The following is a 20,423-nucleotide window of genomic DNA, read 5'->3' on the forward strand; positions in this document are numbered from 1 at the left end:
GGGATTCTTGTTTGTCTTCCCTTTTTGAATATGAGGTTATGAGGACAAGAGACCATTGTCTCTTTTGACTGAAACTCTGACACCTAGAACAGTGTCTGACCTGGAGTAAGTCATTCATAAATATTTGCTAAGTGAATAATGAATGAGATGCACGAGGACTTGCACAAAAAATAAATTTAACTAGATAATCTTCAAATAATTATTCTTGGATATTTTTCTAGTGTAAAATATTTGTATTAATAATAATAATAATAACAAATAATAACATTGTGTGCTTATGATGGGCCAGGCAATGTTTTATGCAGTTTCTACATTTCCACTCGCTTAATACTCAAAGATGTATAGGTGTGTACTATTAATGAAATTATTTTACAAATAAAGTAACCAATACATGGGAAAGTTCAAAACCTTGCCCAAGAATGAAAAGCTAAAATGTTAAGTCAGACATTCTGAATCTACTGCCTGAGCTGTTAATCTCCATAGTGTCCCTCAAAACAAAGTCATCTGAAGAGAAAGAGTATTAGATTAGGAACTATTTGATTCTGGTGAAAATGTTTCCATTCCTAATAGCAGAACTGCTTCACAATGATACATAGTTCCTAAGACACAGCCCAGAGCTGTGGGATGCGGGCATGGGTTTCAGTGGTTCAACTTCTCCAAATGCTATAGATTGAATGTTGGTCTCTCCCAAATTCACATGATGAAAACCTAATGCCCAAAATAAAAGTATTAGCAGGTGGGGCCTTTAGGAGTTGAATTGATCATGAGGGTAGAACTCTCATGAATGACATCAGTGCCCTTATAACAGAGACCCTTTCCACCATGAGAGGACATGGTGAGAAGCTGGAAGTCTGCAACCCCGAAAACAGCCTTCACCGCTACCCAACCATGCTGGCACCCTATCTTGGACTTCCAGACTGCAGAACTGTGAGAAATAAATTTCTCTTGTTCATAAGCCACCCGGTCTGAGGTATTTTATTACATTACCCTGAATAGACTAAGACAACAAAGGATGGGTTACTTTTCTAGATCACACTTTCTAATGAATGGGAGATTCATTATTGTGTTAGTTTAATTGTGAACATACTTTCTTATTCCTTTCTTATTCTCTAAGGCCTACTTCTTCCTACCTTGACCTGATCCAAGTGTTGCTGAAGGAAATTAACACTCTTTGATTCACTCCAAGGTTAAGCAATCTAATTATTTCTTCGGGTAAAAAAATAAAGGCATGCATATTCATGAGCAGTGGTTATTTCTCAATATATGTATACGCCCTGCTAAAAGGAAGGTAACACGCTTTCAGTTTCATATCACTTATCGAGGCTAAGAGAGAAAAGTCATGGCTGGTGAGTTTTGTTTGTGTTTGTTCAAAAGAACATGTCTTGGAGAAAAAAATTTGGAAAGGGGCTTGCTTTTTCAGAAGCCATAATTAGGTTCTGTGAATGTTTAGGTAAACAGAACTGAAGGAGTGGAAAGAAGAGGAGGAGGGAGGGCAAAAAGAAGGAAGGAAGGGGCCCAGAAGACTTTCATAATTCTTAAATGTCATGTCTGACAGAGGGTTCAGAAGTAGCACTAGATAAGTATTAGCAGCTATTGTCCCCAAAGGAAATAGGCTATCACTGTTTTATTATTTTATTATGCAGAGTTGAATAAGCATGGGTCAGTGTCAGGATGATCCCTGGTTTTCAGGAACTCATTTACAGATAGTAAATTTCAGACTTGGGGCCACTCAGTGAGTATAAGAGGGTAATAGTGAGGGAAGCATGAGAAATGTGGACATCCTCAGGATGACTGAACTGTGAAGAGAGGGACATTTTATGGATTAAATCTAAAGGAGGCTATTCCCTGTTGCCGACGTGAGAGGAAAATGAGATTGTTTTCATGGCTTGAGGAATCCTTGTGCTTCAAACAGACATGCTGCTGAAGCAGAAGAGGAGGCTGTTTATCCGTTCAGTGGTTGCAGGCACAATAAATGGCTTATTGGATGAACTATTAGAGAAAAGAGTGCTGAACCAGGAGGAGATGGAGAAAGTAAGATATGAAAATCCTACAGTTATGGATAAGGCTCGAGCTTTGATTGACTCTGTCATTCGGAAAGGGCCCCAGGCGAGCCAAATATGTATCGATTATATTTGTGAAGATGACTGCTGCCTTGCACAGGTGCTGGAGCTCTCCTCAGGTAAGACTGATGACTCAGACTAAAGTTCACATCGGCACTGTGTCTTTGTGCCCATATCTGATTCTTTTATTGGCCACGTTAGTTTGCAGACAACTGTCTTACATCTGGCTTCTGGGCCTCATTTCTGTGGTAGTGCTGTTATTGCATGTCCCCTGTTTCTTTTCCTCTTTGTTCCTGTTCCTTTGGTCTCAGAAGTCTTCTTTTGATTGAAACTCATTTCTCATCCTGAGTACATGATAGCTCATTTGTTGAAGTTCATGAGAATTTTCTGAAAAGTTTCATACTGTATTCTCCAGTCCTCCTGCCAAGGCACATTAGTTAGTTAGTTAGTTAGTTAGTTAGTTAGTTAGTTAGTTAAAGTCTAGGGCTCTCTAGGAATTTATGTAGTTATCTGACACAAAAACTTAAGATCTGTAACCAGATAATTCTTATAACTCCTCTCCAAAATTTTGTTCTCCAGAAGGAATAGAATGTATTTACTGATGGTGAACCATTCAAAGAATAAATTCAATGTTTACTGAAAAGCAAAGCTTTTTAAAGCAGACTCTTCTAATTTCCCCCTTGCATTTTCTTTTGAGCAGCCTTGTTCACTAGCATGAAACTAGGCTGTGGACCATTCGTAAGCCCCCAAACCTTCAATTCCTCTCCTCCTGAGGGCTTGATCCAGGACTTGGATGTCTGACCTGCCCCTTCTATGGTCCCTTAGTTCTTCCACACAGCAAAGATGTAGGTTCTGGTAGACTCCCAGTTACTGGTCTCTTTTAGACTTCCTAAAGTCATTAAAAAGGAGTTGTTCTTTGAAAGCATGAAGACTTTTTTCCTAGAGATTGGGAGAAGCCCATGCCTGTTTGAGTGACATAATACATGCTCATTTACTATTTTTCTTACAATACCTCTTTTTCATTTACTGCCCCCCCTCAAAATTAAAGACAATTAATAAATAACAATAAGCATCCAGAATAATTGTTTAACAGCGAACATTTCTTCTGTCTTGTCTCATTCCTTTCACTCCATAGTTCGTAAATCTTAGAGATACTTGTATAACCTACTATGAGAATTATAACACCTGGAGTCTACCTCTTTACTTCTCAGATGATGCCTGCTCAGTCAGAGTTGTCATGACTTTGTCTTCCCCTCAACAACTTGACAATTTTTTATTTGAAGCCACAGATTGTGATAATTAGATGTAATATTTGAATGACTCTAATGGGAAAGTTTTTTCTAAAAGTAAGTTCTTGGCATGTGCACTACTGCTATAACAAGGCCTCCTCCAGAAAACGATCTTGAATTTATCAATAGTTAATTTAGTCCAGCAGTCTAGATGGTAAAGAGGGGATAAGCTGCAGCATGTTGCCTTGGGCTTGAAATTTTGTGGGACAGCCTACGACTTTCCTTCATTCAAAGCAGAGAAATGGACCATATTTTGTCTATGGAAATCTTGTCTTAAATAGGTATTATAGAATGAAGACTCAAAGTTTTTCTCTTCTGTTAGCCCATGCCAGTTTTTAAAGTCTCCAGAATAAGCTTCTCAGGTGGGTATTATTAGGTGAGATCTTTGTAAAACTTAAATTTAAATTCAATTTTTGTCCTTGAAATCAACAATCATAATGAATAGTGATCTCAGAGGATATATTAATAAATTTGAGAGATTTTATGTAATTAAATAATATGACTGAGGCTTTTCCCCCACTGCTCAGAGTGTGCCAAATGAGTAGTGCAAGTGCAGATTACAGAGACTGTGGTCAGGGCTTCTGTCACATGCATAATTGTACAGTGCCTTTTGTGGGCTAGCAGAGTAGCTTAGTGAGTAAGAGCCCAAGATTAATAGTTAAGACAGATTTGTGTTCGTCTCTAGATCCACCACCTTCCTATTCTCTGACCCTTAGAAAATATATTTAACGCTCATCGAGGGTAGACCTCATCATTTTCTGCTGTGATACATCTAAGTTTAGATGACTTTTCTTGTTAGTTTTATCTGAAGTTAAGGTCAGCTCTGAGTTAGACAACTTCACTCTGTACACATCTTTTATGCAGTAGTAGCCACCTCAGGAACCACCTTGAAACGTGTATATTAAAAGAATTCTTGATTCTATAGCCAATGATGTCTCAATTCCACTTTTATCATAGATTGCAGAAATCAAGGAAGTCATGTCCAGATATGCTTTTTTTTTTCTGCCTCAAATGTTAAAGTCCAGTAATTCATGTGCAGAGGTTTTTGTTTCCCAGGGATGAGTGTGGTTCCAGGAAAATCACATTTTGACCTGCCAAAGTTATTTTCAATAGGGAATGTCCAACACATTGGGACGAGATTCTTCGGAGGTGACAAGTGACTATTTTAATGTTTTTTTAATCTTTCCTCAGGTCCACAATCTGGAAATTATAATACACAAGACTCCCCAGCAGTGATTCTTCCCTTCCTGGGTAATGTTATGTTTAAAAGCGAAAACATTGTTGAACCCCTTGTTCCTTAACATTAACTATAGATGCATGGGATAATCCTGGGGGGAAGAAGCTATGGGTAATTTTCACGGATTGATCTCATGCCCTTCCCTCTTCTCAATCTATTTTGCTTTGGCAGTGGCCACTCCTGCAGCTTCACTATCATGTTTACACTAACAAATTCTGAACCCGTGTTTCAAATCCTGACTACAAATTTGAATGTGACATTTCACTATTCTAGTGCCTTCTGAACACACCCACTCACTTCTCCACAGACACCTTGATCCATATGTGTCCTAGCTGAACTTGCTATCCATTCTTTCCCTCACCTTGCTTTTCTCCAGTTTTCCCTATCTTGATTAATGGTGCCATTATTGGCCAGTTTTTCAAAACAGAAACCTGAAATTATCTTTAACTCTTTCTTCTCCCTCATTTCCAACATTCAAGCAGTGGCAAGTTTTATTGCTTCTTCTCTCAAATCCAGATCTGTCTCTTCTCTTCTATTTCAAAGCCCCTATTTCTACAATGTCTTAGTATTCTCCAGACATAACTCTCACTATATTTTTCTTGATTTTTAAAAAATAAATTCATCATTTTCCCCCAGTGGACTTTAAGCTTTATGAGGAAATAGGACATGTCTGACTTAATTAAAGGCATGAACTCATCTAACAATAGTTGACTTATAGTGTGCATGCAATAAATATTTGTTAAATATTGTTTTACTAACTAATTTCATCAAGATTTCTATTATGTACTAGGCCATTAGAAAAATACTTAGCTCATGCCAACTTTGTTAGAGATCTTATTCTACAAACTCTTTAGAGAGTAAAACAAACATCCTGATTTTATTGAGAAAGTATGAACACACAAATTATGAATGATTAGATATTTAAGAATCTTCACCATCAAATTGAAACCACCCAAAAATTTAGGCATGGATATGACACTACACACATTCATGTCAATTAAGATTATATGGAATGGAGCAAAAAAATCAAGCATTTTTAATGGCTTGGATATGATAGAAACTTATATTTCATTCATAAATGAGCATCCTCCATAGCAGAGAGCTCTCTTCCAACCGCTAACTCAGATGCCTATGCCTCTTCCATCCTATGGCTCTGATATCTGCAACATACACTGCCAAAGTAACTGTGGTCATAACCATCCAGTTAATGGTATTGCAAGAAATATGGAGGATCCTTTATGAGACATTTTGCCAGGCTTGGCTTGGATGTGCCACACCATAACTCTGCTTAGATTCCATTGTCTAGAACTCAATTACATGGCCACGCTCAACTGCCAGCGTGGTTGCCACCACAGACTAGCTGTGTGTCCAAGAAAAGGTGGTGTCTTGTTGAATAGCTAGCCAATCTCTGCCATAAAAATTTAAAATTTTCATTCCACATAATATTGGAGGTAGCACAGGAAAATCCTAGGACCCGGATAAAAAGGAAGATCTTAAAAATATTTCCGTCCTCTACTCTGAAAAATAGTCTCAGTTTTATTTAGTCTTGACAAGGTCAATATGTATAAGGTCAACATTCCTTATTAGTAAACCTTATTTTTGTATGAATCTAGTCTCTTGCTTACTAAATAATCAGTGTTTTATTTGTCTTAGAACAGTATTTCACCCACAATTCTGGAATTATTTCACCCAAAAGTGACTTTTTTCTCTTAAAATAAAAGACCTTACATTTAAAAGAAACTTAGAGGCCATGGAAGCAAATATTTCACCATATTCATAAATTACTGTAGTGAATCTATTAAGGGCAGTTATCCCATGCATGTTTTCTTAGCTATTTCATGGAATGAAACATTCATTATACAACCAATTCTCTATTCCTTTACTAAGAAAAGTTATCTCTAATATAATCCAAATCTTTCTCTTTAATTTATTCTATTATTCTCCAGACTCATGTATGAAGAAATAGAACATTTTTCCACCTAATAATAATTACTATAGTTTTCTCCAATATATTAATTCTAATTATCTCTTACTTTACCCACACTAAGCACACTTCATGCTGCCTTCATTTACCTAACTAAATATTATAGTAATTTCTTCAACTTCCTCTTCAAAATTGAATATAACTTTCTTGCTTGAATAGTTTAGTTTCTGAAAAGTCTTCCAGATATTGAGAAAACATTTCTATTTTGAAACAAAGATTATGTTATTTTTCCAGCAAGTGTATCACACTGTTGGATGGTGTTGAACTTGTTATCAAACAAACACTAAAGGCTTTACTCACATAAACCACTATAAAAACTCTTCTTTGTGTATTTGAGCAATGTTAGGTGTTATAAATCTATCCAGTGTGCATCTTGATTTTAGCATTTATCATTTTATTTTGTGTTCATTCTAGTTAATATATTCAATAATCCTCATCCTCTTTCCCACATCTTCACACAGTAGAGACATCCTACACCTCCTTCCTCCCTCCTTTCCTCCCTCCCTCCCTCCCTCCCTTCCTTCCTTCCTTCCTTCCTTCCTTCCTTCCTTCCTTTTCCTCCTTCCTTCCTTCCTTCCTTCCTTCCTTCCTTCCTTCCTTCCTTCCTTCCTTCCTTCTTATATGTCTATCATGCCTATTAAGTAAATAAATAAATAAGCATATATGTATATAAACATTAAAATAAGAGTAATTAAAACTTACTTCCATTAAATTTTATCCTCAGATTTAAATCATCAAATTTATATCAACTATTTTATCTAACATACTAATTGTTTTCTGAGAGTTCCATCATGTATGGCCATGAAAAGTTCTTTTCAAAATTTTTTAATCTAAAATATTTGTAAAAATGCTGATCCTAGGAGATAAAGATAGAACCTTGTATCACACCACTGGAAATCTCCTCTAGTTTGGGATGTGTTCCAGTGGCAGTGACTTATTCAACAGTGTTGACAACTACACCAGAGTTTTTCTCCTAAGGATTCATTTCTTCCTCCATGGCTTTCTAAAGAGATGATGTTGTGAGTAACGTCAAGTGGAACACTCAGAAATACCATCATTCATAATGATTCTTGTCTGTTGCAGCTCCTCAGGCAATGCAAGACAACCCGACTAACCTCACATTCCCAGGACCAAGAGGGAGCCTCAAGCTTTGCCCCCTAGAAACAGCTCAAAAGATATGGAAAGAGAAGTCAGCAGAGGTGCTTTGCTCTGAACACAAGGACCTGGGTGAAAGATACACTGGGGATCATTCTGAAGAGCAGTGGCACTTTTTTAGAGCCAATTTCTTTGAGAGGCTTTAGAAAATCATCCTGCTTCTTCCCTTAAAAGATTCCTATTTCTTAGAATTCTAGTTTATGCATAAAGATCCAAGTTTGGTATAATTCCTTGAGTAAATAATTACAGTAATAACAACAATGTCATTCATTGAATGCTTAATATGAATCAGATACTGTTCTAAACTTGTTGTATATAACAACAACTTGAGCCCTAAAATAGCCCATTTTAGAAATCAGGAAACTGAACATGAATTGTTAAATATTTTGCCAAAATCAGTAACTTGGAGTCAGTTTTAAGATTCTGTCATTTTGGCTTCAAAACCTGTTCACCTCTCACAATCCTACCTCTCAAAAATAATTAAGTCAAGTTCTCAGCTATCATCTATGCTTTTGCAAAATCTATTTTAACTCCTATAGTTAGATTCATTTGCTCTCTCTGTTTCTATATATGATTCATGAGATTTGGTTTCTGGATAGAACTAAGGGAGGAGAAACAGTCTTAAACCCTCAAGATGAATATTTAATTAAAAAGAACAAGGCTACTTATCCAATCTGCATTTCCTACAGATTTACCCAATAATGGAAAAATCAACTCGCACACGTCTGGCCCTCATTATCTGCAACACAGAGTTTGACAATCTTCCCAGGAGAACAGGAGCCGATGTTGATATCAGAGATATGAAGACGCTACTAGAAGGTCTGGGGTACACCATGGATGTAAAAGAAAATCTCACTGCTTCAGTAAGGCTTTTCATAATGTAGAGACAATGGTCATGTCCTCCACATTTCTAAAGAATATTTGACTATAACACCAGAAACTTCGTCTCTAAATAGTCTAAAATTTACATGGATGGTGCATAATGCCACAATAATCCCTTCAAATGTAATCTTTTAGCAAGAGTCTGGTGGAACTTTTTTGAAGGGTAAATGTTCTATTAACCAAGTAATACCCATCTCTCTCTACTAGAAATCCCTGAATGACATCCTATAACCTTATATTGCCTTTATTTGAATTGAAACTTAAATTTCCATTTCTATCCTAATGATATTCATATTTCTCAGGATTCCTTAGTGTCTCTTTATTGAATTTTCAAGATTCCATAATAATTAATTTCACAGTCCAAAATCAGTGGTGTGGTCTCTTTCAGGACATGACTATAGAGCTGAAGGCATTTGCTGCCCGCAAGGAGCACAAGACCTCTGACAGTACTTTCTTGGTGTTCATGTCTCATGGTATTCGAGATGGCATTTGTGGGAAAAACTACTCTGAAGAAGTTGCAGATGTATTGAAAATCAACACCATCTTTCAAATTTTGAATACCGGGAGCTGTCCAAATTTGAAGGACAAACCCAAGGTGATCATTATCCAGGCCTGCCGTGGTGGTGAGTGCTGATGTCTGCTAGAACACATGATATTCAAGTATTGACCTCATCATTCATATACATCCAGTATTTTTCACTTTTTGTGTGTCTGCTCCTTAATGTCAAAGAACACTTACTGTCATCAAACAAGATTGTAGTTTCTGAGAATTGTGTGAATGGATGGTAAATATTTGTTTCATTTTTAACTAAAGAGATAGCATTTTTAGCCTTAAGACTTTGATGTTTTGATGTTAGAATCTGTTGAAGGGTTGTAGAGAGGACTTATTAAAAATATAGTTCCTGAGATGTATGTGTGTATATGCATGTGAATGAAAGACAGTGACAAATAAATCAGTAAAGATGGATAAGCAGAGGTTTAGGGGAGAAAGTAGTTCTCTTGACTAGTAACAAGAAATCAAATCTTGCCCTTTCAGAGAATCAAGGGGTGGTGTGGTTAAAAGATTCAGCAAAATCTTCCGAGAACAGCTCTTCACTGCCTCCAGAAGATTTCGAGTACGATGCCATTAAGAAAGCCCATATAGAGAAGGATTTTATTGCTTTCTGCTCTTCAACACCAGGTACTTGTGTAGGACACCCTTGTGGGCATCACCAAAGCAGAAATTCACCCCTATTCACTAGAGAATAGATATCTGTTGAGCTTTCCATGAGACTTCTGAAGAACAGCTCAAGCATTCCTCCCAGTTACACCTTCAATTCCCCTTACCTACAGAAAACAAATATTTTTGCTAAATTAGTAATAAGAAAACTTCCATGGTGCAAAATATTTTCTTGGAACCATGAGGGATAAATAGAAGAGTATCTACACTGAAAAAAAAAAAAAATAGAATCTGATTCCACGTGGTAAAGGTCTGCAATGTTGGGGTCATTCAGCAGTTCCATTTGCCTTGACGTCAAGGCAGAAGAGCAGACAAGGCATATTGAGTCTCTAAGTTAAATTAGTTTAAACTAAAAGCATGGGATGGATGAAAAGACAGAAACTAATGATTTCTAAACCTAGGCTATGGATTAAGAATACTGCTGATTATATTCTGACCTCGCCATTTAGTACTTTGTAAACTAGTTCCAATTATTTAGCCTCTCTGGGCTTTCTTTGAATTTCTTGTTAACATATGTAAATACAAATATCATTGTTCTTAGGATTAAATTAGATAATATATGAGAAATATTGAACATGACAAAGAGTCAAGCACACATAAAATAACTGCCATTATTAAAGATTTTTTTACTTGTAACTTTAATCAAGGGTTTTACCTTGACTTACTTTCTGTCGAAAAGTTTAAATAAAAGTCATTCGAATTATTTTATCCACTATCATTTGAAATGTCTTGGGCACTCACATTCTTTTGATTTGCTATGGCCTTAAGGCCTTGCTTCTGGTCAAATAGTTTAATTTACAGATTAGATTATTTTCTGTAATGAGGTACCATCTCTCAGGAGAGAGCCTGGTTCTGCATTGTATTGGCCAAGTCTTAATGTAGAAATGAGTGATTTTTTTCATCAAAAATGATGACACTAGGCAAAACCAAAACATAACAAATCAAAAAATAACAAAACAAACAAAATAAAACCTCACACAATTACAGTTTGAGCATATTTAGCAGACTTTAGTATGAGAAAAAACTATTCTTTAAAATCTTTTGATTCCAGCTTCCATGAAAGATTTACCTTCGGCTACGTAATATTTTATAGACTCCTGGCTTGTCACCATTCATCTTGCTGATTTGTTTCTCCTTTTCTTTTACTGTCCTCGCCCCTCCTTTCCAGACTACTTAAAACTTCTCATCTAGTTACCTTTCACTAGTAAATGTAGCTCCACATTCTCTGGTGCTGATCTAACTACGTCATGGTGCTGTCCTGAGGAAACATGACTATTCACTCCCTAATTTCACAAAGAATTTGAAGACATACCTTCCTCTACCCTCTCTCTCAATCCCTTCCTTTTACTGAAATGAGCCTCATTAAACAGCTAGGTTTTAAATAAAATTTTAATCTCTTATTGTTATATATTTTATTGCCATTATTATTGGCTAAAACATTTGGTTAAAGTGTGTGTCCATAGTTGTATACTTAGCTATTTTACCTCTCTTCTCTTATTTATTTCTTTACATAATTTTAAAATGGCTTTATGATTTCTATGTCTCTACTTATTTTAATAATTAAAACGATTTTTCAATATTTCTCTTCCATAAGACTGTTTTGTCCTCCAGTAGAATATGATCTTTTTCTCTTAAACCTTTTCAAGATTTGTGCTTTTTAAAATATTATTACAATTTTCATATTTCATTCCTATTTTCTTTGTCCAAATATGATCAATATTATTTGATTTTAATTAATTTTTTATAAAGTAGATATTCAAAAGCTTCTAATATTACTACACTGACTAGACTGCATATTACATCGCTTATATTCTCCTAGACACTTATAATACATTGGATATCCTTTTTTTTTATTTCGTGGCAGAAATTATATATTGGATATCCTTTTTTTTTTTTTTTTTTATTTCGTGGCAGAAATTATTACCCTGCTCTTGAAATTCACATTCAGGTATTCCTTCTCCAAAACCCAATCACTTCCCTCTACCCTATTCTGCCTTTCCCTCCCTCTCTACTAGTTTTGCAGCTCCTTGAACTCAAAGACTATGCCATCTTAACATCTTAACATCTGTACCATACATGGTATCCTTCATCTGACATTAACAATTGTCAAGTATCAGTAAAAATATACTCCCTGAATGTTGAATATATTCACTAAATAATAGCATGCAGCATATACAAAACAACATGAACTCAGCGGACTCCCTCAGCTGAAGTGGAAATCCTTGCATTCAATCTCTGGACAGGCAAAAGTTTTGCATGAGATTTGGAATGTGTTCTATTCACAGATAATGTTTCTTGGAGACATCCCACACGGGGCTCTCTTTTTATCATGAAACTCGTCGAACATCTCCAAGAACATGCCTGGTCCTGTGACTTGGAGGAAATTTTCCGAAAGGTAGGTGTCTAGATGTTTCTCACATGCTACTTCCCTGGATATTTGACTATTCCAGTTGGAAACCTAGGGAGCAACTCTGGTCATGCTAATCTTGCAGAAATGCCCTTCTTTCCAAATGAACTTTGGAGGTTCTTTGGTGAGTCGGCAAAACTGAAAGACAGATCCAACTTGCTATGATCTAAAAATCAAACACCCCCTAGAAAATAATAATTTATTTTAACTTCCCTCTAGTCCTGAGTAGACAAACAAGTGGATCTGCCTGTGTCTATAGCTATTAGATCCAGCAGCAGATTTTAAAAGTCTGGTCATGCCATGCTTGGATTATACATACTGCTATTATTTTTACAAATACACAAACTTTCTGTGTTTATGATTTATTTGGCTATAAGTTTTGTAATTTTTCCAGCTTAAGTGAAAAGTCTTCCACTCAGGAAAAAATATATAGACTTTCTTTTCCTTTTAGGTTCGATTTTCATTTGAGCTACCAGATGGTAGAGCACAGATGCCCACCACCGAAAGAGTAACTTTGACAAGACGTTTCTACCTCTTTCCAGGATATTAAAATAAGTAAGTTGTATCAGTGTCTACGGACAGATTTGTGTGTGTATTGGAGTGGGGTGAGGTTGGGGGAAGAGTGTTGAAACTTCATCTTGGTTAAGTTATGAATGTCTAGTGTAATAAATGGGGTACTAAAAAGAAGCCTTTCTGCTGGTTCAGGGCAGAGCACATTGCTTTTCTCTTAAAGTTCATCAGAGTTAGATGGCCCTTCCTCAAGGTCAACTGATATAGATTGAGATATAGTCATAGACGATGAAAGTTTCATTTTATATGTTCTTCCCTTTCACTCACCAAGGCAATACTTAGACAGCATGGCCTCTTCCTGTTTATGAGTGTGTGTGTCTCCGTAAATGGAGTGATTTTTTAACTTACTTTTTTTTTTTAGCAGAAGTCTTTTCTTATGTTTGTTCTATTTCTTTTTCCTGTAGGAAACCAGGAGTTCTGTCATTCTGTACATGTTTTTGGAATCAAGAAGCAGATGTTTCCTTAAACATTCCAATAAATTTGAAATAAAAATGAAAGGTCGTTTTGGGTGTTTTTCTACTCTGAGAAGATGGGGGGTGGAATTTGGAGCTAGTATTAGGTTTAGCCTGAAGACTTGATCCATGAGAGCTAAACTGCCTAATAGAAACATTGTTTGTTCCTAGAGACCATTTGCTGGCATTTCTGCTTTAGAGCTATAGATGCAATCACAGTAGGTACCTGTCTTCAAAGAATTTGAAGTTCTGAAGGAGAGATAAAGAGAAGGCAAACAGTGTGATAAGTGATTTATCTAAAATTCCAGAGTTTACTTCTAACAAAGCTTTGGCTAGAAACTACATATTTCTAGACTTCTTTAAGGTATTTGAGGTCTGCAAAGTAATTTTGATTTGACCCCAGGCCACTAGTAGTTTATAGTTTTATTAAGAAAACAAGATAGTCAACCAACATGAAACAATTAGCTGACAATACATGACACCCCATGAATAAGCACTCAAATGTGTTGTGCACGAAGTAATGTCTCTGTTGTGGTACAGTGGTAATGAGTTTAGGGTAAAATTCTCCACTCAGCTATGTTAGAATTAAGAAAATAATGGAAGTACTCCCCTTTCACTTGTAAGTATGAACCCTTTCTAATCCTAAACAATTAGAAGTGAAGGAAAATTTCTGATCTTTTGAAGACCTTCAAAGTTGAACGTATCAGTCTTTTTTTTTTTTTTTTTTTTCCTACTAGCTGTTCTGGACATATCTCTTTCGTATTATCCAACTTTTCTTCTGCTACACCCTGAGACTGCTTCTATGATCACTCATTATTCAGAGAATATCAAAAAGGAAGGTGAGAAGTTGCCCTCAGAAAAAAGTCAATGTGAAGGCAGGGTTAGGCAATTAAAAAAAGCATAAGGGGACAGAAGGTGAGGGTTTTTTTCAGAACTTCCATAAAAGATTAAAATGATGGGGAAACAGAGGATTGATACCAGTACAGAAATGAAAAGAGACCTGTTACTTTTAACTCCTCCATGATTTTTAGGTGAGCAAAGGAGAAATACTGAGAGATCAGAAGGAGAAAGAGAAAGAAGGAGGTATGGAGGCAATGAAGTGAGAGAAAGAAAATGAGACAAAAACACAGTCCGAGGTGTCAACCAAAAGTACAATATTTCAGCATTTCCACTTTTTTCCCCCCAAAGGATGACAAATCCATTTGTCAACTACTGGGGATTTCATGACAGTGGACTCAGAAGTGCTAAGCAGCAGTTTCCTAACCTGTGACTAAATGTCCCCGCCTCCTACAAAAAGGAAATGGCCAGCAACTTTCATTTTCAGAACTGTGGCTCTCTTCAAGGCAGCAGGAAGGGACAGAGGCTGTTTTCAATGGCTGGTGAGTAAAGGTCCTTTTCTGACTAGGGGTCTGGGGCTTGGGTCTTAAGAAACATTTTATTCATTGCTCTGTGACAAGCTGAAATAACAAAAGGGAAACAGGCAGATAGTGTGCAAGCTGAATTCTTCCCCTCACTAGCTCTGTAACTTGAATCAAAGGCTACTGCCTTAGAGGGGCTGAAGGAAAGTATGGTTTCTAGATACCTTAGACCCAGGAAAAGTTCATTCCCTTCTGTCAGCTTCTGATAAAGAAAGAATGATGAAGACAAATAGAGTATGTTATTTCTGTGTGAGACAACTCTCAAAGTGTCTAAATGTACTCTGAAATCTTCCCAGCTTCCTATTAATTTCAAATTAGTCATCTGGATCATGAACCTTGTTCCCAGAATCATATGTGAGCCTTTGACTTCCTCCTGCCCCCTTTGCCATCCCCTCTATTGAAGTACACTCTTGGTCTTTTTTAAAGTGACTCCATTTTTCCCCACATTTCTCTCCAGTCCTGGTGTTAACTACTGCAGCAGTTTTTCTTAGATTACTATCACAGTTTTGTTTTGCTTTTTGCTGAATTTTTGATAGTTTTATTTTTACTTTCTTAAGGAAACTCTGTACTGTTGTTTTCCACAGTTCTTTAACTGGTCTTCTGCTCTCCAGGTTTTAAGCCTCCAATTCACCCAGCTTTCTACTTTCAGGTCATGTTTCTTATACACAGAAACTGAAAAAGCTAAAGAGATGGAGTCATTAGTTATTTATATAGTGAGTATGCACATGTCATATCACTTTTTGGACTCCATTCTCCTCATTTGAAAGAGAAGTGTTTAAGAAGATCAGTGGTTTCTAAACTTTACAACAGATCTGAATAATCTGTAATCATTTTTCAAAATTCAGATTATTCAGATTATCCTGACCCTGAATAGTTCTTTTTTTTTTTTACAGATTTCTTTATATAATGACTTCTTCAAATCCATTACACGCTCAACTCTTTAAACATCCATCTTTCTTTTTTAAAAATTCTATTTAGCTTAAATTTATTACTTTTATTTTATAAATATATTTCTAATTAGTTAATTAATTAATTTTATGGTAGCATTAGTTAACAAAATCCAACAAGTTTCAGCTGTACACTTTAACCAGTGAACTGCGCTGGGGTAGCTGGGGGAGAGGAAGGAGGCGGGGTCGGGGTGCTAGAATCCAGCTACCTTGAGGCTTTCAGCCAGTTGTGCTGCGTTGAGCTTGGGTCTTTCATGACCATCTCCGCTTTCACCAGTAGCTGGCATAGCGCATTCACATGATCCATCGCCTTGCCTACTGCGACTCCCCACGAGAGAGCACCATGCTTGTTCCGGGAGCATAAAGCACTGATGGCTCCCTTGCTCAGGTACAAACACGCTGGTACCCAGCCTCGGAGGGCTGGGGGGTGGGGAACGCAGAGGGGACCAGGAATGGTTGAAGCTCCAACCCAGAAGGAACTGGCCTGAATTGCTCAATCTTAAATAGCCTATAGGCATTTGCAATCTTCTAAAAACCTACAGATAATTCTTATAGAGTCAGTCTGGCATAAGTTTGTCTGCGAATTAGAATCATTAGGAAAAAATTATCAGTTCTCACATTCAAGGTATCTATTAATATAATTTTCTTATTCAGGAACATGCAGTGGCTCCCTGTTGCCTTTTTTAAAATGTCTGTACTTTTCAAATAGGTATTCATTCCCACCTTTTAAAATAGTTTCCATTAATTCCTCTAAAACATGACCTTGGCCTCATAAAAAATTTTATTTACTGTATTTACCCAACTCATACTTCCTTGCTTTTGTGTTTCTTTACTTCTTTGATTCTCTCTGTGCTATAATTCTTTCCAAGGTTTATGTCTCACACAACATTTTACTTAAGTTCCTAAAATGCAAGGATTGATTATTTTCTTGTCTTCTTCATGACACTAATAGAGCATTTGGTTGGGGAGTGAGTAGTAAATTAATCAACACTCATGGCGACCACTTGGGCCAGGCAGGATGGCCTCACTGGTTATTGGATTGAAATTAGAGCATCGTTAAATAACAGATGTGAGAAACCGAAAGGCACTAGACAAAAATAAAGTGGCCCAATAAATATAAACAACTGAGTTTGGTTGGCTATCGTTAACTAATTAACAACTACAAGAAAAAAATTTGCTAGCCTAGGGAGAAAAAAGGTGTTCTGGGAGCATATACCTCTGACTCGATGTCTAGTCTGCAAGCATCAGGGGAGATTCCCAGAAGAAAGTAACATCTAACCTGAGATTTAAAGGCTAAAAGGAGCAGTGGGGAAACAGGAAGAAATGTAGGGGTGGGATATTAACTACATAGAGATCATTATGTAAGGGCTTTCTAGAAATGAAAGAAGGGCAGAGTGCTTTAAATGTAAAGACTAGGTGGCTAAAATAGCAGAGGATGAGGATAAATGAGAAGACCTAGAGTAGATTAAGTTTAGAGGTTTCATTATCAAATCTAGATTTTGGAACCCTCACTCTGCTTCATTGTGAAGAACATATTAGAAGGGGAAAAGAGTAGATTTATAAGGCTCTTGAACTAATTAAAAAAGGAAGGATGTCGGCCTGAAATAGACTAATAAGCAAATAGAAATGAAAGAAGTAGTCATATTCTGCAAATATTTAGCAGATAAAATCAATTTACTGTTTGACATGAGATGGAAAATAAGTTTTTTTTTTTATGAAGACAAGAGAGATTCACTATCACTGTATTTTACTGGCTTGATGTACTTGGTGGTTAGATATCATTTACTAGGACAGGAAACAAAGCAGGTGAATAAAAAATGAGCAGATCAGCTTTATAAAGATGAGTACAATGAGTTCGTAGAATGTAGAGAAGAGATGGATATATGAGTTTCAATTTTGGTAAGCACATCAAGGCTAAATCTATAAATTTGGGAATAATTTATTATTTAAAGATAATCATGATGTCATGAAAATGTGTAGATGACAAGAGAACCTAAGGCCAAGACTCTGGTAATATTGTTTACCATATTCCTCCCCATACCATTCATTCAGTAGACAGATACTACCTGTTGAGGGCAAAGATCAATGAAATAGAAACCCAGAACTCAGGCAGACTAAATACTCCAAACACAAACCTGCATGCTATTTGTAGTTCTTCAAACTCTCCTTTCTAATATCTGTATACTATATTGCACCCCAGTGTTTCTGCTATCTCTTCTAAGAAGGCTTTATCACTCTTCACCAAGTATCATGCAATGTTAGTTTGATGATTTAGGAGTGCGGGCTACGAACCCTTGAGTTTGAATCCTTTCTCTCTACTTACTATGCATCTTGTGTACTGTGCGTACTATTTGGGTCAATTACATACCTCTCTGTGTCTGTCTGCTTTTTGTTATTAACATATCAGTTACATGGAGTTTTGGTGAAATTTAAAGAAGAAGAATCACATATAGCACTTGGCAAAAGTGAGATCAATCACTATTAACTGTTTTTACTGAAGCTGTGTTGTAAGAACAGAATTTAAATCCTAATTTGGGTGATTTGGAGCAAATTATCCATAAAATAGGGAAAATGATGACTATTTCATTGGATTATTGTGAGAGTATGGCATATTAATATTTTTATTAGTACAAAGACTTGTAAATGATAATAATAATGATAATGATGACTTTCATTGCTCTATATGTATTTCTTTTTCAATCATAATAAGTGGGCAAGAAATGTTAGTTGTTATTAATTGTATTAGGTACCTTTTAATTCATGTTTTATAATTTCCACATTTCTCATAATCATTGCCCAATAAACATTTATTGAAAGAATAATTCCAGATAACATAGAAAATGATGCTGGTGCTTTTGGGCCCAAGTTCTTGTTCGATGTTCTGGTACATTTTCTTTTGAATGTGTCATTTTGTGTTCAAGGCTATCTTTATATCTAGATGGACTGGAAAATTACATTAGAATTAACTGAGAATTGAGGATATATCCTGCTTTCCCATATATATGTCCAAATCATATCTGCGGTATTAAAATAAAATATTTACTATTTCGACTTCTATATTTCCCTATAGAAATTCAAGTTATCCTGGACAATAATAAATTAACCTGGCATTAAATTAATCTACTATATTCAAAGACTAGTCACAAGGGGATATTCAACTCTGAATCTTGATTGAGACAAAACTTTGGATGCATTAATTCATTTATTCATTAATTTATGTATTCAGCAAGCATACACATATATTTAAGTTCTCAAGCACAAAGATATTGGTACAAAAATGTGGATTCAAAAGCATTGTGCTTTCATCAGGGAAACTAAATGCAGAGGAGGAAAAAGATCCTATGGTTCTAGAAGGAGGAATATACAGTGTAGACAAAAGCATGTACTTTCCTTGGAGAATACATTCCAGGTGGATTATCAACATCACTATGAGAAGGAGAAAATTAGAAAGAGCAATATGAGAACAGTAGATGACATTGGGCCCAGTGCCATAGAAGGGGGATGAAAAGCCATTAAAAACAAACAAACAGAAATACTTAAGTGTCAACAAATCATTAAACACAGCCTAGTATGAATTTAAGAGGCTGAAAGAACTCCATAGGTATAACGAAAGAAGTATGTACTTTATTGGGGAAATGATGAGATAGACAGTATTTAAGGAGTATTCCATATCATGGAGAGTTCTTTAAAGACAGGGCAAAACCCTTTAGATTGTGCCCACAGTTGAAGGAGTCTTTGTATTTCTGGCAGAAGAAAAACACGACAAAAAACCACTTAAGGTTTTGGAATCTTTCGGGAAAGAAATCTTAACTGGAATTTTGGATGGCTTGGTGGAAAAAAATGTTCTAAAACTGGAAGAAACTGAAAAGAAAAAATTTCAAGATGCCAAAACTGCAGACAAGGCCCGAGTCTTGGTGGACTCTGTGTGTCAAAAACGCCACGAGGCAGGTCAAGCCCTTGTCCAAACCTTCCTTAATACGAACAAAAATTCCACCAGTACAGAAGGTAAGAATGGAATAATTTGCAATGAATATCTCAAATTTTTCAAAACCAATTTTGCTTCAGTATCCTCTATAATGCTCTCCATCCTTATATTACTAAAATATCATTTTCATTAAATCTATCATTGCCCTTTGAAGGGCCTTGTTATCTTCCATGAGAGGTGATTCAATTTCCAGTTAGCTAAGAAGCTGAGTCTTTGGTGTTTAGGTTGCTCGTAGAAATAGCTAGTTATAGACACTTCGTAGTTAGGGGGATCTGAAACCAGATTCTTTCACTTTGGACACTATCCGACTTCATTCAATTTTCTTAATTTGTTTAGGCATCAGTCTTAGCATCTGTGAAATGAGGACAATTTTAGTAATTTTCATAGGCTTTATAAGGCTAGAAACACAATGGCAAGGATATGCTGACAACTCCTGAGATTTTAGCTCTCATCGAGCACTCTTCGCTGAGCTCCAGATATATTTAGCTCTAGCTGCACATTCAACATTTCCAGTAAAATATTCCCCTGGCTTCACAAAACTAAGATATCTAAAATTAAATATTCAATTTCCCCTATCAAATCTATTCCACTCTATCCCTTTTCTATCTCATTAGATGGGACTGTAATCCACCAAATTACTTAATCCAGAGTACAGCTGTTTTCTTCATCAATGAATAATAGTTTTTAGCAGAGTGCTAGGCACAAAGCAGACAAATAAATGTAGGATGAACAGACAAATGGATAACACACGTGCAAATAAATATTAGTTATCATAATTATTTGGCTTGTAATATTTAGGGCTTTTCAGTGCTTACTCA

At 36.1% G+C, this 20,423-nt stretch overlaps 1 protein-coding gene across 1 annotated transcript in view; it reads left to right on the plus strand.

Annotated features, from left to right (window-relative positions):
• The first annotated feature begins 1,559 nt into the window (after positions 1-1,559).
• Positions 1,560-20,423, plus strand: part of LOC107504294 — a 29,966-nt gene continuing 11,102 nt past the window's right edge. The window contains exons 1-12 of the mRNA XM_016133414.2: positions 1,560-1,576; positions 1,913-2,179; positions 4,541-4,600; positions 7,654-7,769; positions 8,415-8,588; positions 8,996-9,230; positions 9,644-9,787; positions 12,112-12,221; positions 12,685-12,781; positions 13,993-14,094; positions 14,527-14,634; positions 19,371-19,625. Of these exons, the coding sequence (XP_015988900.2) occupies positions 1,915-2,179; positions 4,541-4,600; positions 7,654-7,769; positions 8,415-8,588; positions 8,996-9,230; positions 9,644-9,787; positions 12,112-12,221; positions 12,685-12,781; positions 13,993-14,094; positions 14,527-14,634; positions 19,371-19,625 (1,666 nt within the window). The 5' untranslated portion in view covers positions 1,560-1,576; positions 1,913-1,914. The remainder of the gene's footprint in view (positions 1,577-1,912; positions 2,180-4,540; positions 4,601-7,653; positions 7,770-8,414; positions 8,589-8,995; positions 9,231-9,643; positions 9,788-12,111; positions 12,222-12,684; positions 12,782-13,992; positions 14,095-14,526; positions 14,635-19,370; positions 19,626-20,423) is intronic.

This window comes from Rousettus aegyptiacus, unplaced genomic scaffold (genome assembly GCF_014176215.1).
Source record: "Rousettus aegyptiacus isolate mRouAeg1 unplaced genomic scaffold, mRouAeg1.p scaffold_m13_p_5, whole genome shotgun sequence".
Lineage (NCBI taxonomy): Eukaryota > Metazoa > Chordata > Mammalia > Chiroptera > Pteropodidae > Rousettus > Rousettus aegyptiacus.